A 27,990-nucleotide genomic window follows, 5' to 3' on the forward strand; every position below is an offset into this window, starting at 1 on the left:
TCACTATTACAATGCATAGTACATTTCAATGTGCTGCTATTAGTCGACAAACTGAAATAATGCACGCCGATGTCCTTTAAGAGTTCACGTATTTTAGTTTCTAAAACAATTATTTCATAACACCCAGTAGGTATTTTAATCTTAGTTATCTCGAACTGTTCACCGTGAATGATATGCAGAGTATCGCACCCAGTCTCGACGTTAGGTATTGAATTATATGTTTGCATGCTTAGAAGCCCGATTTCAGATTTGTTACCAACTTCTATGGGTGGGAAAAAATGATATTCTAATTGGGAGCTGTTTCCGCACAGTGATAGTGTCTGAGACGGCATGTTGTCGACGATAATATTACAATATATATATATATATGTGTATATATTTTTTAATAATTATATAATTATTGTTTATCGGTTAAAAATTTCAAACATAAATGTCCACAGTTGAATTTATTGTATGCTTGATGACGTTCATAATTATATTCAATAACACAGCCTTTGAAATACTTCACTAATTGTGGCGGCGGGCGAAGGTCTCCGTAGCTGTCGTAATAAAAAACTGATTTCCCGATTTTTTTTATAACACACCCAATGCGTGCCTTTATTTTTTTCAAAGTCGAGGTTAACGACCGCGCTTTCCGTGTGATTAGGTCCGGCGGTGGGCAACCTGTCTATGCAATATACACTTCTGAAATGACGTATTTTCTTAAATTTAGCGTATTTAACAATTTCGAAATCATAAAGAGCGCGATTGGGTAAAATCAGTTTTTTGTTCTCGACGATTTTCTAGCAGTATTTGTTTTTGCCGATTTGCGCCGACTTTTTATTTTTTAATTTTGTCGATGATATTTTTTTCCTTTTAACAGCGACCTTCTTAAGTCCATTACCGATGCTTTTGCGCGAACCACGAACACTCGATTTCCGGGCAATAGTATACGAACCCAAACCACTTTTATGTGGATTTAGATACATGCCTTTGCCTAATTGTATAGGCGATCCGCTGTTCGATCTAATACTGCGTATTGTCTTCACGATGTAGACACCCCGCCCGCCAGCGAACCCAACGCCGAAAGTCCAGCCAATATAGGAATTAACGCTAGCGCTCCACCGATTTTGGGGACTTTGATAACACGAGGTAGTTTATTTTTATTTTTCCTCGATCGAACGCCCTTGTTTGTTTTCACATGTTTTCGTGCAACACATACCGCAGATTTAATTAATTTACTCATGTTCGGCGTCGACGGGCACGTTTTAATCGATTTTTTGATCGCTTTTTTGCACGCACCGACAATATTACCGAACCCGCATCCAGCACCAGTTTTACGTTTAGCCTTCATACCAGTGGTTACAAGCCACGCGGCAGCTTTTTCCTTATAACCAGCGTCTTTCGCGCCCACTCTGCTCCAAGCTCGTTCTTCCAAAATACTGTCGGCCGCACTACGTTCGGATAAGGAATTACTTTTCTCGTAAGCTATATCGTGGTCTCTACACGGAGAATCTAGACCGTTTATGCCGGTCTGTCCGAGAGCAAGTCTTTTTCCTAAATTAGTCCCAGGTCCGCAGTACTGATAACCTGGTAAATGTAATTTGAATGGTAAACTATTTATTATTGGACTACCGCTATTGGACTTGACCTTCCGACGTGGTAACATTGTATGGGCACATCGCACGGTCAGCACGCGTATTTATACAATGTGATTCATCAGGCAAGACATAAAACTCAAAGTGGATAATATCGATCCGTTATCGCTATGCAATAGCGATATCGAGAAGCTACCGCCTAAGCATGGGCCGCTGTTTCCGAATTCTATCAGGGCGTTGATTGTAGGACCGTCGTTGTGCGGGAAAACGAATCTTATTTTCACGTTATTGGTTCACGAGAACGGGATCAAATTCGAAAATGTATATATTTATTCGAAAACACTGCATCAAGCCAAATATATTATCATGCTAGATAAGATTTTATGCGACGTTCCGTTTATAAGTTTATTCAAAATCAATGACAACGAGACGGTGATATCGCCCGAGAAAGCTCTACCAAATTCAGTTTTCCTATTCGACGACGTGATAACAGAGAACCACAATATCATTCGATCGTACTTTTCGAGATCCAGGCATAATCTAATAGACGTGTCTTATTTAGCCCAATCGTATTCACGTGTACCGAAACAATTGATTCGGGACAATGCTAATTTCATAGTTTTATTCAAGCAGGACGAAATGAACCTGAAACACGTTTACGACGAACATTGCTCGGGTGATATCAAATACAACGAGTTTAAAGATTTTCGCATGACGTGTCGGCGTGGCGGTAGATTTGAATTTATTGTCATCAGCAGTGAACACGAGCGTGATAACGGTCGCTATAGACCCGGGTTCGACACATATGTTATTATATAATAAGCCGGTACGTCGAAGTATAACACATTTGCCCGGTACCACGGGAAAGGTAAACAACTTGCCGTCGGTGTCCCCGGCGTCACCGTCGTTATTGGCGGATATTATTCAACCGAGAATGAATATAAAAAAAAAATATCATGCGCTGAAAACCGGCTGTTTTGAAACTGAATCATTAGTAAATAATACACTCAGTTCTATTATCGATCCTCTTAATAAAATACGCGACAATATCGATACCCCCCGCACGCATTTATCGGTGCATCAGCCACAACCCCCGCCCGCGTCATCGTCATCGCGGCAGTCATCACCGCGATCGCTACAGGATGTCTATAAAAAACATTCCACCGCCTCATCATCTAATACTTTAAAACTAATACTTTGCATTTTAAAAACCGGTACATGCATAGTTACCTTTGCTAAAAGTTAATATTTTCGTTTAAATATCTTAAAAACTGTATTCTTAGAGCCACACTCATCAGCTAAATAATATAACAACTATACTATCATTACAATTGTCACTGATTTTCATCACTATACCTGTCTCGAAATACACAAACCTATAACACCTAGGTCAAGAATAAAGCATTGATTTTCAAATTAAATATAAGTACACTATATTTTTTTGATTACAGGGAATTTATTTTTATGTTTTTTTGTTAATGTTTCGAATTTTGTTAGCTATAAGTATTACAATTTAACATAGAAAACTGTAAATGTCGAATATATTATGTATACCTAACGTTTATGATGATAATTATATGTGTGTTTATGTGTTTTTATTGAAATTACGACATTCGTATATGCATTTCTATACACGATAACATTTTCAAAATATTTTGATTTGTTTTTAACTTGTTTTGAACATTTTCAGTTTCCAATTATATTAGTTTTTTTTTCTATGAATGTCAGTAAAAATTAATTTATTAGTCGGGTAAAAAGCTTGAAAATGTAATACAAGGCGCCTACTTTATTGTTATAATAGAATTAAAAAAATTTTAAAAATCCTTAGTCACAATTTTTTTTTATGAGCATTTTAAAGTTCATATCTTGAAAAATCACAAAATTTAGCAAATTATTTTGAGTTGAGATTTCATAAAAAAATTTCTTTTTAAATCTAACATTTGAAAATGTACTACAAGATTACCCATACGTTTGTCTAGCTATACTAAAAATAAAAATATTTACAAACAAATTAAATATTTATGAGTATTTAAAGTTCATATTTTTACAACACTTTTATTTCATTTCTCATGTAGCGGCTTACTACGGCTCACAATAATATCATCAAATGTTCTTAGTAATATGTTATGTATATAGTATATACATAATAAAAACCCTTATTATAAATAATATAATAATATCATACTGCCCACAAATTAAATGACCTCATTCGAAGCAGACGTAGTATTTACTTTCTCGCCAAGTACTCGTTATCGTGGTCAGTCTCGAAAGAGTAAGACTTTGTCTGTGTTAGGTAGGGATCTCACCCTTGAACATCCAGTGCTCGTTATCGTGGTCACCAAAAGGAGAATTTAAACAAGCTCATACAGCAGGTGTTGATAACTACTAACTCGTTTTCTTATACAATGATAATATTATATCATTGAATTCGAATTAAATACTATCCATTACAGTGACCAACTTTTAACCTACTGTACACTAGAGCGACACCCACTTAACCACCTTTTTTATATTACAACCTATATCATATATATATGTATTTATAATATTTGTTTAGTACCTACCTACATACTAATTATTAAAAACAACTTAGTACCTATACATAAGATAGCTCTACAAATATTTACTATACATATGTATATATTTATGTATTATATTTAATCGTATAACTAAGTATCATAATTTATAATTATGCATATAGCATTAAACTGATGACATTTACATGCACATTTGTACATAATATACCTACTCCAAGCTTGGTCCTACATACAAAATGGTCGTAAATAACACGTTTCGTGTTTATATTATTAGCGAGATGTATTTTGTATTTCTTGACTAAAAAAATTACAAACAATTAAAAATTATTTTATCGGACATAATATAATTATCAATAGTCATTAAAACTACTTAAAACAAATGGTGATCGCACGCAAGTATTTTCAAATTTTAATAATAATTGTAATATTCTTACAAGGTAGGTACATTGTAAATATTTATATTAAAACTTTTTTAAATGATTTATATTGGTGCCTATATTATAAATATAAAAAAAATATATTTAGTGTGTGTATTGTGTATGTTGTGTTCTATAGTATTATACTATTAGATACTCTGCAAATAAATAAAACGTATTTTCAATAGAATATTTAAAGAAAATATGTAATTGTTTAGTTAGAAGTTTATTTAGAGATAATATAATAGAAAATTTAAGTAATTTAAAACCATTTTATTCAAACATTCTGTCGTATACACCGATCACAGCCGTACACAAATAAGCTAAAACTTATATTAAAACTTTGACGTCCAGTGGCGATCAAAGTGGCTTAATACAAAATTCACAAAATCAAAAATGTATAAAATACTTAACACGTGTTCATGAATTATAAATTAATATGAATATAATATATACAACAACCAACAAGGAGACCATGTATAAGCTAATATATTCTCAAATGTGATGGCATATCAAATATTACTGCCCCATAAACATTCACTAAACTTTTCGTCCACGGTTCCAAGATCCAGGTATTGGTTTTAGGGTCATAGATTTCTACAGAATCCAAAAATTCATCAGATCCGCCAATAACATACAACAAACCCTTAAATGTCACAACACCTATATTGAAAATTCAATTTAAATTCAATAAGTTCATTAGAAAGATTTTCTTAAAAAATTAATATTTATAGTTACTTGAATTGAATCTGGACAAGTGCATATCTTTGATAGGAGACAAAACTTTAGTAATTGGTGAATAGGTCTCAACACTTTTAAGATACACTGAACTTCCGAGTTCCTGACAGGCACCACCAATAGCATACATTACACCGTCTAAGACTCCTATAACAGGGGCACGGCGTTTTGTAGACATTTGTGTGACTGGTGTCCACGTGTCAAGGCTGGGATTATAGCATTCAAACCAGGGTCCCCTCTCTCAGTAGACATATTAGATATTAATCGCCATTCTTGAATACTCCTGTCAAAACCTCTGCACTATTTGAATAATCAAAACCAAGTGCACCGTCAATCTATCATTTAATATTATTATAAATACAGGGTGTATCAAACAGTACTGACATATGGAATAACTTTTTTGGTATTCAATATTTTTTTATTTTTATTTTTTTGTATTATTTGTAGACGCTTGCGCTACATGTTTTATATAAAAAAAAAATTTTTACTTTTTTAATTCTGAAAATAAAAAATTTTAAATTTGACAAAATATGTATTAGAAAAATTCAAAATAGCCAATTTATAAACCCGATTTTTAGAAAAATTTTTATGGTTCAAATATTTATAAAAGTGTTACCGTTAATTTTCTAAAATTTATTTAGTTTTTGGAAATATGAATATTTTTTTTCTTTATCATACTAAAGTAATCAACAATCATCAATCATCACTGTTACTAGTATCATAGAACAATATTATAGAAGCGAAACTCGATCAGCTGATTGGAGTTTTGTTTCCCTATGATATCAAGTCTGAACCTCCGAAAAACATGGAAACGTTTCCCGTACCAACATGATGTTAGACCCAAAGTCACCCGTATTAAGTAAACGTTTCTGCTTGTTTCCCGTAGGCATTTTCGTCAGTAATAGCAATCGGTATAGTTGAATTATTCGAGTGCTAATAAATTAATTATTATATTCTTAAATCTTAACTGTTATTATTTTAATAAGCTTGTTATTATTATTCAAAAATTCTCGTTATTGTGTTATTAATGTAGCACACCAATTCACCATTCATCATTTTAACGTCCATCAAATTTGAGGATTTGTTTCATGTGTACAAACACTGGAGTACTTGAAACTGTGAATGCATTATGGATTATTCATGACAAATTTAATTTGTCATTGGATTATTTATGTATTGCTCACCAAAATAAAATCAGTATCTCACAATGCAAGAGTGACACAACGCATAAATGTTAAAATCGGTCACATACAGAATAAGGTATCATAATATGTTGCTTAACGACAGAATATTTGCAAAATAATTTCCACGTGGTTTCTGAAGAAATGTTCCACAAATTAAATTGTTATACATTTCTAAGGAATTAATCACCATCACGGCATCACTTACAAAAACAAAATAAGCTAAACTACGTTACCACACTGCAAGACGTAAGTGTACATAATAGTTATATTTTTTCGGTGGTTGTCGATAGGATGTCCGCAATTTAAATTATTTTGACAATAACATCAAAAAACTATTTATGGGTACTAAACAACTATAATACATTATAATCTTTGATGAAAATACTACAAAATTAATGAGCTATATGTACTTAAAAATACATTTAACTAAAAAATAAATAATTTGATATTTTTTTTTTATTTAGGAAATAAATGTTGTTTTCTCCGAAACTCTTTAAATGCGAGTAAATCAATCAATAATAACAGTCAAATTTGAATATATTTTGACTATATTTCCCAATTGGATCAGCAAATGAAAATTTATATTTTTTGATCATGTACTGTGTACATTTAAATAAGTATCGAATAATAAATACTTATGTTGTACATTTTTAAACAGACTACACAATAGATAAGTAAGTACCAATATTTTTAACAATAAAATAATTAAATCTAATAATTATAGTACCCCTCTTTTTACAGTAGCTTTTATGAAACATGAAATATCAAGTTGGACTACCTTTTTTGTAAATTATGCAGACGAAACTTTGGTTGTATATTTTAAGTAATTAGGTTAAGTTATTGAATTGTAATGAAATAACTAAGACTCATGAGTCACAATAGAGATTTTTTTACATTTAAAATGGATAATTTAATATTTTTCTATTATGAAACTCTATGCTATATTTGAAGAAATGTATAACATGACATACCAGTTTTTTCTCATTCTCAAATTCAGATACATAGTGACTGTTCTCATTTTTTAGCTTTTGGGACTTGGTTTTATGAATGACAATTCTGTAAATAATTATTTTATGTTCATGTAGCATTGTAGGATTTACACTGTGGTTTAGTATACATATAATCATATTTTATACAAAAATCACCTTAACAAAAAGTTATCTAAAATATTTAAATTGTACATAGATGACATAAAGTGTCCCGTTAACAAATTTAAGAACTATTTATACAACATTCATAGCCCTCAAAATAAATTGTAATCTACAGTAGTAAATATAAAAAGTGTAACAGAATGACCTGACAAATAAAAATTAAAGATTGATAATAGTTAAAACATACAACAAAAGTTATTAAAATGCCAGGAATAATAAATAATTTAAGAAATATATTTTATTTATTTATTCCTTAAAAATATTGATATTTAAAAAAAATATTGTAAAAAATAAACTATTTCACTTAAATAAACATTTTTATCTTCAAAATTAGACAAAGTGTTAAACTGTACTTGTAGCATGAGCATTTATAATTAATGATATACATACATATTATGTATTGATGTATACATATAAAAAAAAGTGGTAAAATATTGATTAGAACCAAAGTTATTTCATGTGTTAGGTTATTATGTTACACTTCGTTGCTACTTATGTTCATTTAATTTTAATTAATTTATGTTGAGTTCTGGACATGTCAAGTGTTAATATTTTTTGTTAGATGTGGACATACCCAAATTCTGCAAATATTAGCATTACGGAAATTTGTCTATATTCTAATGAAACTATTGATAACTAATGTGTTCATTACTTTTAATAAATTATTATTAAATTAATGTCCATTATTTTAGACTACATTTTATTTTAAGTTTATAAAACAATTCATTATAACTATAAATGAGAGACAGAGGTATCTGAAGTCTAAAACTAAAAAAAAAAAAAATTTTAAAAAGTGTTTGATAAGATTTTTATTTATTCACTATTTTTGGGCCAACATGAAGGAGGTGAATAATGAATGGCTTGTCCTTTCTTCCTGTCATATGTTGGACACCTGGGTATATTCTAAAATATGACAAAAACAAAATAATTATTTTAGTTGAAAGAAATGATTTGTTAAAATCAAATTTCACATTTTTATTTTACCTTATTTCCACCTTGCCAGTATTCAAATCTAGCTTTAGCTTTCCGTATTATATATTTGTCCTCTAATGTCTGGTTTTGAACAGATATATTTCCCAGAATGTCCTTAAATTTGCTATGCAATGGACACCACCATTCAACACAATTCTAAGTTTAGAAAAAACATAAAAAATACAAAGTATTAACATACCTAATTATAAAATTATGAAAATATTACTATCTTACTTCACGCATCTCTAATGAATTGTCAGTGCTTTTGTTCTCGGTCGACTGAGTGGATTCATCCAACTTTAAATTACTCATTTGGGTGCATACTAATTTTTCCAACAATCCAACCCTGGACCCTCTTCAAATTCGGAAAACAATGTGGATACAGCAAGATGGTGCTCCTGCTCATAACGCAAAAGTAGTAATAGATTACTTGAACCAGCATTATCCACAAAGCTGGTTAGGTACCCGTGGTCCACTGGAATGGCCTCCACGGTCTCCTGATTTGACTCCTTTAGATTTTTTTTTATGGGGTTACTTAAAAGATAACGTTTATTCAGAACAGTCTACTTCTCTGAATGATTTAAAAGAGCGTATCACTAAAGCATGTAAAACAGTTACATCAGAAATGTTAAAGTCGGTCACTTCGTCAATATTAGAGCGATATGAAAAATGTACAGAAAACAATGGTGGGCATTTTGAAAATTATTTAAAATAGATATAGCACAGAATAATAATATAAGGTACCAACTGAATTAACTGATTACTGAACTAATTATTGTAAATATTGTTGATCCATATTGTTTGTTATTGTTTTATTATTGTTATATTAATTCTATTAAACCACTTTAAACGTAGTAACATAAAAGTTATTTTTTTTCTATAACCTAACCAGTAATTATCTCAGTAATGCTCTTATCTATCTCTATGCATTAGCAGCAAGCTGCCGATGGCCGGTGTAAAAATGGTGATAACTGATAAAATCTGTTGGGAAAATAAATAGTGATTACTACGTCTAGTCGGGACGTACCAGTGATGAGTGATGATTGTTGATTATTTTAGTATGATAAAGGAAAAAATTATTCATATTTCCAAAAACTAAATAAATTGTAGAAAATTCACGGCAACACTCTTATAAATATTTGAACCATCAAAATTTTTCTAAAAATCGGGTTTATAAATTGGCTATTTTGAATTTTTCAAATACATTTTTTATCAAATTTAAAATATTTTATGTTCATAATTAAAAAAGTAAAAAATTTTTTTTTTTATAAAACATGTAGCGCAAGCGTCTACAAAAAATACAAAAAAATAAAAAAAAAAAAATATTGAATACCAAAAAAGTTATTCCATATGTCAGTACTGTTTGATACACCCACAACAAAAAATTAGTTATAGGTTAAGTAACCTATTGGTATAACTTACAGCATATACACGATCATCTAAGACAAACAAATCTAAAATAAGTTTGATGGACACCATGTCAGTTGATTTCCATTGGAGTGGTTGTGAAGATAAATCAAGCATTTCAATAATTGGTCTTGGATTAAAATATATATAACCGAGGGCAAAAACTAAATGTTCTTTCAATAAGGCTAGACGACATCCTTCTCGAAACCTCTCACCCATTTCCATTGCTTTAAACAATAGTTTAGTTGATGGTAGACCACTTCCCCTTATCTGATAAATCACACATGACAAGAGGAAACTGCAAAAAAAATATAAGAAGATAAAATGATATTAATAAGATAATTTGAAATCTGAATTCAATAATACAAATACAAATATTCCAATAGCATAATAATAAGAATATTTCTGTTATTCTTCTTGATCTAATAATTTGGTATTTAGATATATTTTAGTCGATTAGATAAGCATATTATTATTATATAGGTTAGGTTAAATTTTCTATTTTCTATAAAAAAAATTAATATTTGGTAAATTATTAATTGAGATGTATACAAGTAGTTTAAATATTTAATAGTCATGTGATTATGTGAAGTAAAATAGACTTATACACTGTACATTACGATAAAATTTCATCAAAATTGTAGATTATAATTTACGAAATTAGAAATAACGTAGTCATTAGATATGTGATCTAGATACTAATTAAAAAAAGTATATGAACTTTTATTAAGCTGAGTTATGTTAATATTTTTTTTCGTAATGACTCTAAGCTTGTTGATTCAAATTTAATATTCTTTGACTGTGAACTTCTAATTTATCATCTAAAATGGATGTTACACAGATATTTATGGTAACATTTTAAAAATTTACTCTCAGTAAATAACGTTTAACTAGGTTAGTTTAAAAATTAGAGGGAATTAATATCTTATAAAACTTAAAGGTATCTGATTATATTTTAATTTTAAAGTGAGTTGAAAGTGTTAATTGTTTGCATATCTTAAAATACTCAGAACTCCCTTTTAAATAAAATATTACCAAAAGCCTATGAGATGTCCTAGATAATAATCTAACCTTTAGAAATAGCTTTAAAATTAAATACCTAATTTAATAAACCGCCAAAAACTATTAAATAATGCAAAAATTTACATAATTATTTAGCTATATCCTCTTCCCAAACACCCATCCCCCTGTTATTAGTATTTGTGAATCATACGATTCAATTATATTCCTCGCAATCCGCATAAGTAGGTTGATTTCTCAACAATAATTAAATACAACAATTACAAATTTAATAAGGCATACTTTTTCTTCAAATAGACCGTTAATGTCATCATGAGAGATTAGATTAATCATTTCTTCAGAAGACAAAGATAGGAATTCACCAGCTTCAACCAGTTTTCTGAAAATAATTATCATAATATCAATACAGTTTACTGACAGTGTAAAATTTAATCAAGCTTACAAAAAATTTGTTTATATGCATTCTTCAGAACTTGAAGACAATTCCATGCAGTTATAAAAGTCAGCAAATCCTTTAATACCAAAACAATTTGAAGGATTCAGATGTTTTTGTAAAAAGTCAACAGATACACATTTTACATGATTCAACAACAAAGATTAGCGGCTGGAAACAAAACCTAAACAAATAAACGATAATAATGAATTTAAATAATTTTGATTATAATATAAAATAACTAGGGTTTAAATCATTTAGTCTTGTTTATGTAATTACAATTGTTTTTAGTCGATCCAATAAAGAAAATAACAGTTTAGTTGAAAATTCATGAACATTTTTCTTCAAATTGTAAATCAATGATTTCTTATAAAAAAACAGCCATGGTTTTGCTTCAGAAGCATTTTAAAAGCATAGTTTAAGAATTGAAAATTTAAAACAAGATTTCTCATAAGTACCTATTTTAGTGTGAAAACTAAAATTTAAAAAATAATTATTTATATTATATAAACAGTCTTTTTAATAGATATTTTAAGCTCAAATATAAACTAAATTAGATATATTTTAAACAGAGAATAACGATTTTAGTTATAAAAAATTTCAAAATATAATTATGATTATTTAAACTGACTAAACGACTTCGCTCTAAATAGTTATTCTTATACAATGAATATATATAAATTTATTTATTTTGGAATAAACACTAATTTGAAACAACTATTTGGGCAAATAATATAACATAAATTGAACTTAAGAATAGTATAACAATATACTATCTTCAATAGTGAAATGATATACATTGAATTCAAATTTAACACAATCCATTACTGTGACCTTCTAGACTCCTAATGCGTAAAGCAGAACAGTGCCCTCTTGCCCACCTTTTTATTTTTTTAATTTGTATTACCTATGGTAGGTATACCGAAAATACCACAAAAAAATCCATATTGTGTTGCCTTTCATCACCACAAGCAAATGCTTCAAAGAATTGCCTAAATTTACAACATCTCCATCCCTTTTAGCAAAATTGGTGAACATTGCACGGAAGTATGGACTAGCTGATACTAAAACAACTTTATGTACATACACTATTACACCGTCTTCTGTTTCAAACTTAATAGCACATAACACTCCTTCTCTAAAAACATAGAACGTGTTATTATTATTTATTTTTATAGCAGTTAAAATTACTAAAATGTCATAGGTACCTGTGTAGACTTTGTAGGACTTGAATTAAACTGGGAGTATGACAGCTGTTTATATATAATTTAGATTCACATCCGTTGGATTTCAGAACTTCCTTTTGGCCACTTATCCATGGTATAACATGTTTTACAGAATCCATCTCTTTACTATGTAGTATCAATTTGTAATTACTATTATTATTATAAATGCAAATAACATCAAATTTGTAGTACTTCCCAAAATATTATTCACTTGGTTTGCAACCTATTAATGATTAAAAATTAAATTAAAATTTAACAAATTACATTTTTGTACTGCATATTATCTCAATATCTGTACTATTTTACTTTTTGTTAATAAGAATTTTAATAAAGTTAATAAATAATTAACGCTGCAAAATTGAAATTTAATCTTGCATGTTTTGTATTTTTTCCTTGCCTAATTTAATTTTTTTCTTGCATTTTTGCATGCATATTTTACAATTCAAAATACATATAAATTTGGTTTTTATATATTATAATATGTTTTAAACATTTAAAACTGTTTTTAAGTTAATTTATCATTGGTCAATGTCTAGAAATAGTATAATACATTCATATTTAGTAATGATTAGATATTAATAATTAATATAATGAGGTATGCTTTGTATTTATACTATATCAGCAAAAATTAATAACATTGATCAAATTATATTTAAATATTATTTATAAAAGTGCTCGTGCAGTACGCTATCTACCGCCACTTATTTGGTTTAATACTGTATATAATATAATTGTTAACTACCAAAAAATATGATTTATTCTTAAATGTTATATTTTTATTATATTTTATTAGTATAGGAAAGTACTTGCGACTTGAGTCGTTACGACAAACAATATTAACATATTTTATGTATTTAATGGTTATAAAAAACTATACCTAAATAGTAGATACCAACCTAATCGATATCGGTTTAACCTACAGTCTTTTGGAATGTAGTATACTATACAAGAGCACCTTATTAAAATATGATAAAATATTCAATTGACTACAATACGCACATTGTTTTATGTACGTAGGTACTTACTTATTTTGTTTTGTAGACTGTAGTTAACTTCAGTTTGTAGGTATTATACGTATCTGTAGATGCGGTATATTATATTCCGTGGTCTATAGACCACGACTATGACTGGAAATAGTCGACTGGAATCCAGTGTACCAGAACACGAATACGGATTAAAGATACTTAATGTTAGTTATACTTATTAGTTCATGTAAAATATTATATTAAATGGCAGGACGCGAGAAGCAACAACTTGTTCGTTGAGTAGGCCGCTAATTCACGTCTGACCGACCGGCGACCGTTGTTATCAATTATTTTTCTTATCAATTATCATAAACCGCGATCACGAACATTAGAGGCAAATATGTACTATAGATTAGAATACGAGAAGCTCTGTAGAAACCTGCTGGCGTCATAGCGTTACAAAATGTATCGGGATTAAGACAACATAAAATAGTAACTACTATTACGACTACCGATGTATTGTACATAAAAAAAATTTTCCATCGAGCTCGTAGTTAAATTTTGCCAAACTTACCTAAAACGAGAAATGAATGTCTTATTATTATCTACTACAAGTTACAACATCAAAAGTGATAAATAACTTATAAATTACAGCTCCGGGTTACCGATCAGACCATGGTGTGTCGTGGGTGTCGACGTCCAAATGTGGGTTGAGCTGGTCGTTCGCAGGTCCTCTTCAGGTCGTTGTCAGTACTCGAATTCCACTATCGACCGCCGATTATGACTCTTCATTCTTGACCATCCAACTATCAACCGCCAATTATAGACTCTATCGACTACCTCACTGTAGACTTTATCATAACTATCTACCACCATGCGTCCCGGTCGGTTATTTACACGATGTGAGCTAAACATCACGTCAGCATAATATATATATTTCATAAATATGTACACATTTGCCATTACTAACACTCAACATAGTAGCCGTGCTCAACGTAGGGAGTAATGTACGATGATTGTAAATATTTAGTAGGTACCTACATTTTTTTATATTGTTTTAATAATATTTTGTATTAATCTTTATGTCACACATTTCTCACTGTATATATTTTTTAGTTGGTATAATCAATATTTTGTGAGAATTATATAATTATTTTTTTACAATTATCGATATCATTAAAATGCCTACAACTTAAGACCCGTATAACCGTAGAATACGGGAAGATCTTAGATTTGCTAGGGGACACTGTAATGCTCCATATTATAGTAGGTTGCCTATATAAGCCCCTTAATTTTTCTTTTTTAGACACTGATAACTATTAACTGATAAGTTATTAGTACAAAAGAACAAATACTTAGCTTTTTTCTAATTTTTAATTTATGTTCAATAGTCCATTAGCCTTTAGGTACTTAATATTATAGTGTTATTAGTGTTAAAATATAAAAATATATACATAGTTTATAATAAAACGTGCAATACATCATTACCATTTACCTGTATCAAGTGTATGGCTGTATGGATCGATATATTTAAATAAAATTAGTCATAGGTTTTTTAAATATTTTATTTATACACAATTAGGTTGGTATATTAGGTATTTATTAGTTAATATAGACCACAAAATGTAATGGCTTGATAATAATAACAATCCACAAGACAGTTAATTATTATTTGCGTACATTTAGTTATTTAGATAGACATAAACTACAGGAGCAATAAGTAATAACTTAATTATTAAAATAATAAAAGAAATAGAACTTAAGTATGAGAACATTATAAAATATGTATGAACAATATTTTTATATTTATGATATTATAATATGTAAATTAATAATTAGGTTTATAATATAATACAATATAGGTAAAATATTGCGCCAAATTATTTGTATTAGTTAACGAGTACATAAAAGTGATATGGAGAAAGGGGCTGAATAGGCAATCACATACATTTTGTAGCACTATGACGCCAGCAGGTTTCTACAGAGATTCTCGTAGGTTAGGTTAGGCTATATAATAAAATAAAAATTTTTCCCATATTATATTGTATTTTTCAATATTTTTCAGTATTCAAAACATATTAACTAACCAATTAGAAGAATGGCAACAAGACGAACAAAAACTAAGAACACTTTTAAATGATTTATGTAAATTACGACAGGATATGATCAATACAAATTATTTGGACTTGTAAAAACTTATACTGTACAACAAATAATTGAATACTAATTATATATTTTATAAAATAACATTGCTGAAGTTTATAAAAAAAAAATTTCAAATTATTTTTTTATTAATAGTTTGGGTGTTAATTAAATTTGTTTGGTTTTTAAATTTTTAATTTAAATTGTTATATTATTAAAAAGAATAAGCATTTTTTAAAAACAAATATAGAACTGACAATCTTTATATAAATTAAAAAACACTATCTAGTTCAGTAATGTATTAGTCCCTGAAAGGTAAAAGTTCATTCTTCATTAACTATTATACAACATAAATCAGCTGTTGTGTAATTACAGTGAAATGGTGGCAAATTCAGACAAAATAGTTTTTATTTTATATTCGATCATTTTGATGATGGAATTGATAGATTATTGAGAACATTGTAACAAAATATTATTTCGAATGAAAAAACTTCATTGGTCGATATATATACCTCCGAATTGGTGCTATCTAGGTAAACGATTTATATTGAAAAACTCAACTTTTATAATAATTCAAAACTGATGATAGACAAAAGTCACAAAACCTTGTATGTTCATATTATGTTATTAAAGTGTGGTATTTTCCAGTGAATTTTTAATTTTGTACACTATAAATTAGTATAAAACACAAATTAGTTAAACACAAGATTCAGGGAGTAGAATTGATACTATTATAAAAAAACCAGTGTTTTTTGTGTAACTTCAGACACCATTGATGTAGCGTACAATAATAAATACACATTTTATTTAGTTCTTTTGTTACCTATATAATATTACCTAATTAGTATTTCTTAAATTTAAAGTTTATTTTATTCGAAATGTATTTTTTAAAGATTGCGTTCAATAAAACTATTTATATTAAATTATTGTGTTATTAATATAATATCAATATCAATTTGTTAGTAATAAATAAACGGTGAACCGCGAGAAACAAATCGTTATAACGCTGTTATCATTTCAATATGCAATTTCCTGCATTTGCGTCAATATTATAGAACAAAACAACGGACTAAGATAATATAATGGACTCACATCGAACAGACTGGGGGGACAAGCGTCAATGTTTTGCCCCTTAACTTCATTTCACATATCAAATAAAATCCCTAGCTGTTATTTAAACGCCATCTACAAGCCCGGATTAAGATGATTTTGGGCCCGGGGCCAAATATTTTAGGGGCCCATAACCAAAATCAAAATATTCGGGACGCACAAATAAATATATTTAACAAAAAAAGGTGGTTAATAATATTATATAACAATAGTAGAAACTATTATCGACCCATCTCACTTGATTCTACAGTTACATAATGAACATGTGAAACATAGTATGATATGCAAACCCACATTAAATCATATACATATTCGACATTACAAACACTTAAACATATTATACAGATTACATAAATATATATATATATATATACAAAAGGTATATAAAACATTCATTAGGTTTTTTTGTTAATGTTTCGAATTTTGTTAGCTATAAGTATTACAATTTAACATAGAAAACTGTAAATATCGAATATATTATTATGTATACCTAACGTTTATGATGATAATTATTTGTGTGTTTATGTGTTTTTATTGAAATTACGACATTTGTATATGCATTTTGTAGGAAAATAGTTGATATTTAAAGAAATGCATGATATGAATATGATTTTTATTTAAATATCTGTTAATTTATGTAAATATGAATATGAAATTTGTATTTTCAGAGAAAATATGATACTATTATACAAATGTGTGTAATAATTATTTATATTAAAGTCGAATACAATAAAACCTATATTTATATCGGCTTTGTAAACTGTTGAAATTACACATTTTTGTGATATTTTTTCATAATTACTTATCGTCTTATTAAAATTTTTTATCAAGATCTGTATAGTACATTAGTACTCATATGTGTTGAAGTATAATTAATATGTTTATATTTATGATCTAAATGGTGATATTTACGACAACTATATAGAAATATAATATTTATCATAATGTTAGTCACATGGTGAGTAAGACATTTAAAACTTTAACTCCAATCAAAAGAAGAATGAAGTTACGAACTGTTATATTATTTATATTATATACAAAATATGTAATAATACAATACTATCATTAATGTTTGTGAAATTGTATTTATTTCAATTCTAAAACTGTATAAGTACAGTTAATATACTTCTTTTTTAATTTTAAAATAGAAATGTATTTGTTTTGATTATATGAATGATTACATAAGTTATGCCTTCAAAAGTGGGTGATATTGAGTAGGTAAATTAAAGTATGAAATAAAATTTGCGCACGCCTATGGTAATAATAATATTAATTTATATTATGTAGCTTTCAAATGTTATGAAAAATATACTACTGTCTACTGCAATAATACCGAAACAAATCATTCGTATTCATTTATATTTAATATAATATAACTTATATCAATGCTATGGTACAATTTAAAATGTAAAGCAATTAATTAAATATTAATATGTTTGGACTAGACGAATTTAACCGGAAATCGGAATATTCCTGGACGAAATTTACGTACCAATGTTTTAAAAGTACACTGACCGCAATTTACATAAAAAATGACTGTGACCTTTTTTTGGGGACTTAATTTACTGGTTCCATATAAGATATGACCGTGACTTTTTTGGGGGACACAATTTACCAACTCCAGCTATATAAAGTTCGATAACGATAAATTATTGATAAGATTATCAAACGTTTTTGCAATAATAGCCACTAAATCAAATATGTGAAAAAAAACGTCTTTTACGTCGAACTTTTTTTCTTTGATTTTCATAAGTTCATGCATAACAAGGAATGCTGCACTTGAAAATTGTAAACGATTACTCATAATTCACAAACAAAATAAATATAAAATAATAACTAAATAATTGTAATATTTATGGAGAAAAAAACTATAAGAATTGATATAGACTTTATCATAACTATCTACCACCATGCGTCCCGGTCGGTTATTTACACGATGTGAGCTAAACATCGCGTCAGCATAATATATATATTTCATAAATATGTACACATTTGCCATTACTAACACTCAACATAGTAGCCGTGCTCAACGTAGGGAGTAATGTACGATGATTGTAAATATTTAGTAGGTACCTACATTTTTTTATATTGTTTTAATAATATTTTGTATTAATCTTTATGTCACACATTTCTCACTGTACATATTTTTTAGTTGGTATAATCAATATTTTGTGAGAATTATATAATTATTTTTTTACAATTATCGATATCATTAAAATGCCTACAACTTAAGACCCGTATAACCGTAGAATACGGGAAGATCTTAGATTTGCTAGGGGACACTGTAACGCTCATTTTATAAAAGGTTGCCTATATAAGCCCCTTAATTTTTCTTTTTTAGACACTGATAACTATTAACTGATAAGTTATTAGTACAAAAGAACAAATACTTAGCTTTTTTTTTATTTTTATATTATGTCCAATAGTTCATTAGCCTTAAGGTACTTAATATTATAGTGTTATTAGATTTAAAATATAAAAATATATATATGGTTTATAATAAAACGTGCAATACATCATTACCATTTACCTGTATCAAGTGTATGGCTGTATGGATTATGGACACTGGATTACTAAAATAAGGTTTATTTCATAGAGTTATACTTGATGGTTAGCTTATTGTTTTTAAAATAATTTGATACAGTTCTACACGGTTATACGGGTCTTAAGTTGTAGAAATTTTAATGATATCGATAGTTGTGAAAAAATAATTATATAATTCTCACAAAATATTGATGATACTAACTAAAAAATATGTACAGTGAGAAATGTGTGACATAAAAATTAATACAAAATATTATTAAAACAATATAAAAAAATGTAGGTACCTACTAAATATTTACAATCATCGTACATTACTCCCTACGTTGAGCACGGCTACTATGTTGAGTGTTAGTAATGGCAAATTTGTATATATGTATGAAATATATACATTATGCTGACGCGATGTTGAGCTCACATCGTGTAAATAACCGACCGGGACGTTTTTGCAAGAAAATCACAGACCTTCAACAACTATATTATATTCATAATGAATAATGATATACAAAAATGATAATTTTTTGTATGACTTTAATAGTACGTACTACGTACCCTACTGAATACGCTCAAATATAACTTTTATAATACATATGTTACAATTAGGTACCTACAGGGACGTAGCCCTCCCCCCCAACCCACGAAATGACATCGACGACTTTTTTTTAGAATCTGAGTGGAACGAAATTTATTAAATAGTAGGTACCTACCTAAGTTAAGATAAATTTGTTATAAAATAATCATGATTGTCCTTTATCAACTGAGTAGATCGTAAGTTTTATCTTTTATTGTTACACTATTCTTATCGCGTATAGGATTTAAAGCAAAATATATTGTACAATACTCGCCTGTCGTCAGTCGATGTTTGTCTACTTTCATATAAACGTACCTACGGTAAATTTTATTTCGAGTCGATTTTGGCAACCTTTCCAGTACCTACAATTAAAGTTAAACGATCATTTTCAACTTTAAAAAGAGTAAAAACACTAATTCGAAACCAAATTGGAAATTACCGTTTAACGGGGCTGGACTCTTATTTTATCCGCTGATTGGGAAATATCAGTTTCACCAAAAGACGGGTTGAATATTTTAATGGATAAATTTATTATACCTATGTTATATTTTATACCTACATTTTTTTTTTATTCATACGATATTTATATTTATTATAATACAATAATTATTACTTTATAATACTTACATGTTTCACCTAATGAATAACAAAAATATTTTTTTATTTTTACAATATAATATACACACTATAGCTTAATATTCTGTAGGTCATTACGAATTTAATTTTTGCTTAATTAATAAGAATGGCTAAAATTACTTATTATTATTTTTTTTAACTCCCCCCCCCTGAAATAAAATCCGGTGTACCTATGCATAATACTATACAAAATATATTATATTTATTGTAAATATAAAATATTATTATAATATTATAATGGTATTAGGTATATTATATCATACCATTATAATCAGGGCTTGTAAACGTTATATTTGACAAAAAATCAAATTAAATTTGTAAACTTAATTATAACGGAAAGCGATGGTCAAAAATAATTAAACACTGCAAAATACAACATAACGCAAAACATAATTTATAGAATATCATTGAACAAATAATATTGCAAAACGAAATTATTTAAAATCTATTTATTTAAAAGGTCTATTGGTTTCTTAGAACATTAATTGTGTCATGCAAACAATCTAAGAATTGATTATAATATTATATTCCGCACCTGGTCCATTGCCTACCCACATTAGTTATTATTTTTAAATTTAATGGGTATTGACACAATTTTTAAAAAAAAAAACGATAAGCGCATAACTTGTATAACGTTTTTTGTTCTAAATAACGATAAACGCAAACATCTTGTTATGTTTTAGGTATGTAAATAATATAAAACGGAATTTTTTTTTTCAAATGCAAGCAGTAGTATGAAATAGTCGGTTCTGGCTCCCCCGGCTTCACCCCCCTGCAGCCCATTCACAAGCGCGCTTCCCCTCCCCCACTCCCTTAGACAATACTGCGCTTTCCACTAAAGTATAAACTCCATACATACTATAGTATATACCTATATATATATCCTAATGTATATACTCTATACATACTATAGTATATACCTATATATATACTAAAGTATATACGCTATACCTATTTATAGTAGTACCATTTATATATACATTATACATACTACTTAGCTGTTTCCCCCTTCCTCCCTCTTTCACGCCTACACATACTCATCGTACATACATGTCCAGATAATCACGCCATCGCGGTTCGTATGTATAACAGCCGATTTTTTACGTCGCCTTTACTCGTTGATGGGACATATTCGGTCGATTATAACCGATCCACCGGTTAAAAGCCGCAAGAAACTGTTACTCCGGGACGAGACGATCACACTGTCCAAAATTAGTTATCACGGCAATAATATGCTGGTAATCGAATCCCACCACCAACGAGAACGCCGTTTATTATTGAGCAGACGAAATCTATTAAAGCTCCAAGACATGCAATGGATTATCAACGAGGTTATCGCCCAAAAATCTAACATTATACGTCACATGGTGATGGGACAAACTGATCTTATGGCCGCATATTTATACGCAAATGTACCCGTGGAAAAATCCTCGTCAGTTGAGGAAGTTACATTGATAATCTGCAATATCCACGGCGATTTATCGACACTGAATATCGTCCCGAAAAATGAATACAGTTTCACGAACCAGATCAAATTCTTTCCACACAATCAACTCGCCGAGTGTTGGCACAAGAAAATGCGTGAAAACGGTACCGACAATCCGATCAAAGACGATGACACCGCCACCGCCGCCGCAGCCACCTCCACTGACGTCATCGAATATATTAATATATTATTTTTTACTATATTATAATTTATAATATATCATACGTTATTTTTACAGCCGATCAGACTCGAAGAAATTGACGGGTCAGCGATGTTTTCTTACTATTTCTAACTATTGATGTGCTGCTGTCCATCGAATTCCACACGGTGCATTCAACCGCCGGCCAGGGATAAAGGAAAAATAGTCGACTAGGCATAATATAATATATTATATACATATATATATATATATATGTATACGTTATTATATTGTTACATAACATTGCATTCATATTATTGTACGTTACTTGTATTATTGTGAAATAAGATTTCTATACCTATTATTACTATACACATATACACTGTCAAAATCACTGTATAATATATTATGATATTATATAGGAAAAAACAAAACGCGTTATATTTATTATTATTATTATTTATTCCAGAAACATTATTAATACGGATATCAGATATCGTACAATACATATTATATATTATAATTATAATTATTATAATTCAATCGCCAAAAAATAGTGAACATTTTAATGGAAAAACATAAATACAATATATACATATATAATATAGGTGTACATGAATTATATTTTTCTCACTTCGCCCGTAGATGGATTATATTTAACAATGCGATCGTGTATGACTAGACAGTAGGCGGACGTATGGGCTGGGAAATTATCGGATGCTTCTATCTCAATACGTAAATCGATACTCGAAGTCTTGGCGTCATCGTTTCGACGCGAACAATCTATGCAGATAAATGGGCCCAACTCTTTATACTATTCCCTCGTAAGGCACGGTTGAGCGTTAAATCGCTCATAATAATGTTTCTGAAAATCGACGTAATTCTGGTAGAACACGGTGAACAGATTTTTATCGAAACTTTCGTTGAAATCTTCATACGGGTATTCGACTGAGTTAATATAATATGCTTTGACGTTTGTCAGCGAGCACGCATCGTAATTGACGTTATAACCGTCTGCCACGGTACCAGGTACATTCATGAGAAAAGCTATTATTAGGCACCTAGGTCTCTCTACCTGTGAGCATGTTTTCACCATCCACGAGTGTTTGCTCGTCTGTGGTAAGTTGGAGTACTCACACAACTCCCAGTTCTTAAAAGCACAATTTAGAATTTTTTTGCTATCAACGATTTTCAACAGTTTCAATCTCTCTCGATCGTCGACTTTAATATTAGGTATTTTCCACGACACTCGCATCAGCTGTACTTTGCCTTCTTTCACCAGAGTCTTAAATGACGTGATAGAAATTTCCAAAGTAACAAATAAAAAATTACTATTTGTTTGCGATCAAGCGTAAAAAATTACGATTATCGAGCGTCATCGAATTGTTTTTTTTGTTTTTATTATTATGATTAATTTTTTACGAAAAGCTGTGACTCGTTGTAGTATGTGCCTGTCAACGTTCGCGGCTTTAATGCGTGCCTCACCACTGTTCACAGCATATTTACCGTCATTAAATTTCAAGGCCATTTTTTATAAGCAGTCGGATGTTTACAGCTTCGCCGCGAAAATTAATTAAATTCCCGTTTTGATCGGTCAATGAAACTCGTACGAAATCAATCGTATTTGTTTTCAGTTTATACAACACACTATATTTAGGTATTTCATCTATTTTATAACCGGGTGGCACGATCGGATAAAATTCATGTATCGTATGCGATTGCCGTCCGTTATTGAATGATCCTAAAACCAAGTTACATTCGGTTTTTATCGTATTAACGTTCATAATTTTCACTACGCGATCGGACTCGTGTCTATGATTGCGTACCAAAATACGCTTATCGAAGCCTAGTAACGACGCGATGCTATCTTCGACGTTTAAATCGATATCACTATTACAATGCATAGTACATTTCAATGTGTTGCTATTAGTCGACAAACTGAAATAATGCACGCCGATGTCCTTTAAGAGTTCACGTATTTTAGTTTCTAAAACAATTATTTCATAACACCCAGTAGGTATTTTAATCTTAGTTATCTCGAACTGTTCACTGTGAATGATATGCAGAGTATCGCACCCAGTCTCGACGTTAGGTATTGAATTATATGTTTGCATGCTAAGAAGCTCGGTTTCAGATTTGTCACCAACTTCTATGGGTGGGAAAAATGACATTCTAATTCGGAGCTGTTTCCGCACAATGATAGTGTCTGAGACGGCATGTTGTCGATGATAAAATTACAATATATATATTTTTTAATAATAATATAATTATTGTTTATCGGTTAAAAATTTTAAACATAAATGTCCACAGTTGAAAGTATTGTATGCTTGATAACGTTCATAATTATATTCAATAAAACAGCCTTTGAAATACTTCTCTAATTGTGGCGGTGGGCGAAGGTCTCCTTAGCTGTCGTAATAAAAAACTGATTTCCCGATTTTTTTATAACACACCCAATGCGTGCCTTTATATTTTTCAAAGTCGAGGTTAACGACTGCGCTTTCCGTGTGATTAGGTCCGGCGGTGGGCAACCTGTCTATACAATATACACTTCTGAAATGACAATACGGTTTTTATCCCATAACGCCAGGACTTATTGTGGCTCTAAGAATACAGTTTTTAAGATATTTAAACAAAAATAATAACTTTTAGCAAAGGTAACTATGCATGTCCCTGTTTTTAAAGGCAAAATATTAGTTATATATATTTTTTTTCAGTGAGATTATAATAATTATAATTGAACTTATGAAAAGTTTACATGTTTTAACATAATATAATGTATGAGCCATAAAACTTAATATAATATCATATTAGAATGTAGATTGAAGAGATGTAAGTCAGCCATTTAGAACTGAAATGTTCTGTTATAGTGTAGAGTTGTATTTAATATCAAATTCGATATGATTGATGGATTGATTTGCAAACAAGTTATATGTTATTATTAATATCTTAGAAATGAACTTGATATGGAAATGATATTTTTACCGATTTTCACTAAAAAATCATGATTTTTTCAAATATATTTCCAAGCTTGTAATGGTAATACACTAATAAACATGTGATTTCATAATTATATATTTTATAAATAAATTCTACCTACGTATTTTACGAAAAAATGAGTAAATTATATATGAATAGGTACTATATTGCATTTAATTGCTGTTTATTGGTTATCGTTGAATCAGTATGCACGACGATGTTGCATGAATGTTGTTTAAGTAAATATATATGTAAATGTATGTATGTGTGGATGTAAGTAATATATGTATTTGCCTATAGGTAGGTGACTTATTGATGTGTATATAATATATATGAATGTTTTATACACCTATTGTAAAGGTTAGGTTGTATGTAATCTATATAATATGTTTAGGTGTTTGTAATGTCGAATATGTATATGATTTAATGTGGGTTTGCATATCATACTATGTTTCACATGTTCATTATGTAACTGTAGAACCAAGTGATGGGTCGATAATAGTTTCTACTATTGTTATATTATTCCAACGTATGTATGATTGATTAAAAATATAAGTATGTATTTATAATATTTTTCAGGATAGGTTAGCCTAATAGTATTGTGTATATAAAGATACAAGAATAAGAATGTATGTATGTACCCACCCATTTATGCTCATTGTAGCATGAACCTGTATGGAAAATGGCTAATAATATGACAATTTATAAATGTTTAGTTGATAAAGATGTTACCATAGTACTACAAATGTAACGACAATTATTGTGTATTTCGAGATCTTTTCCGATATTATAACTTATACTTACAATGATATATGGCGGAGGTGATATGCCTGTGTGTATACACACGGTAAAATAAAAATATTATACAAGTGATAGGTATGACTGTTATAAGTAGGTATGTGCTGATAAAATATAATATGTGTGGGTCACTTTAGTGATATGAATGTGCTACGCGTATGCGTTTTCTCATACGTAAGCGTGAAAAAAAAACATTTGACTCGAGTCGGATGGGTTTTGTTGGTAGTGACGGTGACTGGTAAGGCATGTGTATTTCCCATACACATTTATGAATTAGAATATATATATACATCGGTAGTGATATGTAAGTTGTTGTATTATTTAATAGCATCAGGTAGTGAGTTATGGTTTATGAAGAGTAAAATTATATTACCTTTGATAAAAATACTTACGCATCAAGTGTTGTTCATAGTATTTTACTTGTTTGGTATTTTAACGATTATCGTCATCGGCACCGCTAATATGTTGAGTGTTAGTAATGGCAAATGTGTATATATGTATGAAATATATATATTATGCTGACGCGATGTTTAGCTCACATCCGAACCGACCGGAACGCATGGCGGTAGATAGTTATGATTAGAGACCGGATTTCCATGCAGTAAAAATCAAAAAAATGTGCAGTTAATAACTTAAAAATTGCAAAAACATGCAATTAAGTTCCTAAATAGTGCAAAAATGTATTTTTGGCCTAAATTCGCTTAATTATTACCAACATTTTGTAAACATTCAAAGTATATTGATTTAAACCCTTAAATTAAACTATATTTATCCAGTTTGGAAAATGTTCGTTCTACTTCAACAGAAGTGATAGGACTCATTTTGTAGCAAGCGACGATTGCAGGCTGTTGTTCAACAATCATATTTTTCGTACCATTTATGCAGTCGTTGTATTTTTTTATGAGAGCGTAACCTGTATTTTTTTCCACAACGGAGTTAAATTTGTGAGCCATAATTTTTCCTTTCTCGTTATTTATTTCCCATCAAATTTCAACTCTGGGTAATTTAATATCCAGGTTTTAATTTTTGATGACAGACTTGACCCAATTTTTGGCATTTTAAAAATTTGTGTATACTTCTTTACGTAAACTATTTGTAATGAAACAATCACGACACCGACGTGAATTACACTAACCGATTCAAGAAACACTCAATCAAACACTAAGTCAGACAGAACTAAAGTGCTAATGGCCGGGGATTCCAAATTATTATCTAACTAGTATTTGCTGTCATTTATTTTTACCACGAAACACTAATAAATTGATGTTATTCTAAGAATATATTATCAGCTTGAGTTCAATTTTTCCTTTTGTCTAGTTGAAAACTGAAATATTATCTAGTTTAATTGTAAAAATGCAGAATATGCAATTTCATGCAACGAAAATCAAAATCGTGCAATTTAGAATAAAAAGTGCAAAACGTGCAATTTCGTGCAAAATAAAACTACGTTTAAATTAATCTACTTCTCATGATTCGGATTTATTATTTGTTTTTATATGTTTTAAAGCAAAGGAAAAAAAGTTGCAATTGCACGAGAATCCGGTCTTTATAAGTTATGATAAAGTCTACAGTAAGGTAGTCGATAGAGTCTATAATTGGCGGTTGTTAGTTGGATAGTCAAGAATGAAGAGTCATAGTTGGCGGTCGATAGTGGAACTCGAGGGCTGACAGCGATCTGAAGAGGACCTGCGAACTACCAGCTCAACCCACATTTGGACATCGACACCCACGACACACCATGGCCTGATCGGTAACCTGGAGCTGTAATTTATAAGTATACTTTCGATGTTGTAACTTGTAGTAGATAATAATAATACATTAATATTCAATAACAGATATACATATATATATATATATTATATATATATTACGTTGAGTACTTTGCTTCACATAAGGTAACCCTGATCCCTAGTAATAATATCACACAACGAAGTCGAGTCTTCGAGACCTCGTAAATATAAA

General features: G+C 29.5%; 3 protein-coding genes across 3 annotated transcripts in view; all 3 read right to left on the bottom strand.

Annotated features, from left to right (window-relative positions):
• Positions 1–1,024: 1,024 nt before the first annotated feature.
• On the bottom strand, positions 1,025–1,648 carry LOC132934120 (uncharacterized). Its single transcript, XM_061000397.1, has one exon. It carries the CDS (start codon positions 1,646–1,648, stop codon positions 1,025–1,027), a length of 624 nt encoding a protein of 207 aa, XP_060856380.1.
• A 6,740-nt stretch (positions 1,649–8,388) lies between these two features.
• Positions 8,389–9,959, bottom strand: LOC132935778 (uncharacterized). The gene is made up of 4 exons (XM_061002390.1): positions 9,041–9,959; positions 8,810–8,973; positions 8,588–8,731; positions 8,389–8,506 (listed from the first exon to the last, which is right to left on the bottom strand). The coding sequence occupies exons 2-4, from the start codon at positions 8,885–8,887 to the stop codon at positions 8,417–8,419; spliced, it is 312 nt and encodes a 103-aa protein (XP_060858373.1). The 5' UTR covers positions 8,888–8,973; positions 9,041–9,959; the 3' UTR covers positions 8,389–8,416.
• A 1,373-nt stretch (positions 9,960–11,332) lies between these two features.
• LOC132935774 (kelch repeat and BTB domain-containing protein 8-like) overlaps positions 11,333–27,990 on the bottom strand; it is a 75,724-nt gene continuing 59,066 nt past the window's right edge. The window contains exon 4 of the mRNA XM_061002388.1: positions 11,333–11,381. The gene's annotated coding sequence lies outside the window, so the exon portion shown is untranslated. The remainder of the gene's footprint in view (positions 11,382–27,990) is intronic.

Source organism: Metopolophium dirhodum, chromosome 1 (assembly GCF_019925205.1).
Source record: "Metopolophium dirhodum isolate CAU chromosome 1, ASM1992520v1, whole genome shotgun sequence".
Lineage (NCBI taxonomy): Eukaryota > Metazoa > Arthropoda > Insecta > Hemiptera > Aphididae > Metopolophium > Metopolophium dirhodum.

What these genes read in the sequence shown, in the direction of transcription:
- LOC132935778 (XM_061002390.1), bottom strand. Translation starts at nt 8,887, where the DNA reads ATGAGTAATTTAAAGTTGGATGAATCCACTCAGTCGACCGAGAACAAA. An exon ending in ATTCATTAGAGATGCGTGAA is followed by an intron (nt 8,732 to 8,809) that starts GTAAGATAGTAA and finishes TTCTAAACTTAG; the next exon opens with AATTGTGTTGAATGGTGGTG. An exon ending in ACTGGCAAGGTGGAAATAAG is followed by an intron (nt 8,507 to 8,587) that starts GTAAAATAAAAA and finishes GTCATATTTTAG; the next exon opens with AATATACCCAGGTGTCCAAC.
- LOC132934120 (XM_061000397.1), bottom strand. Translation starts at nt 1,648, where the DNA reads ATGTTACCACGTCGGAAGGTCAAGTCCAATAGCGGTAGTCCAATAATA.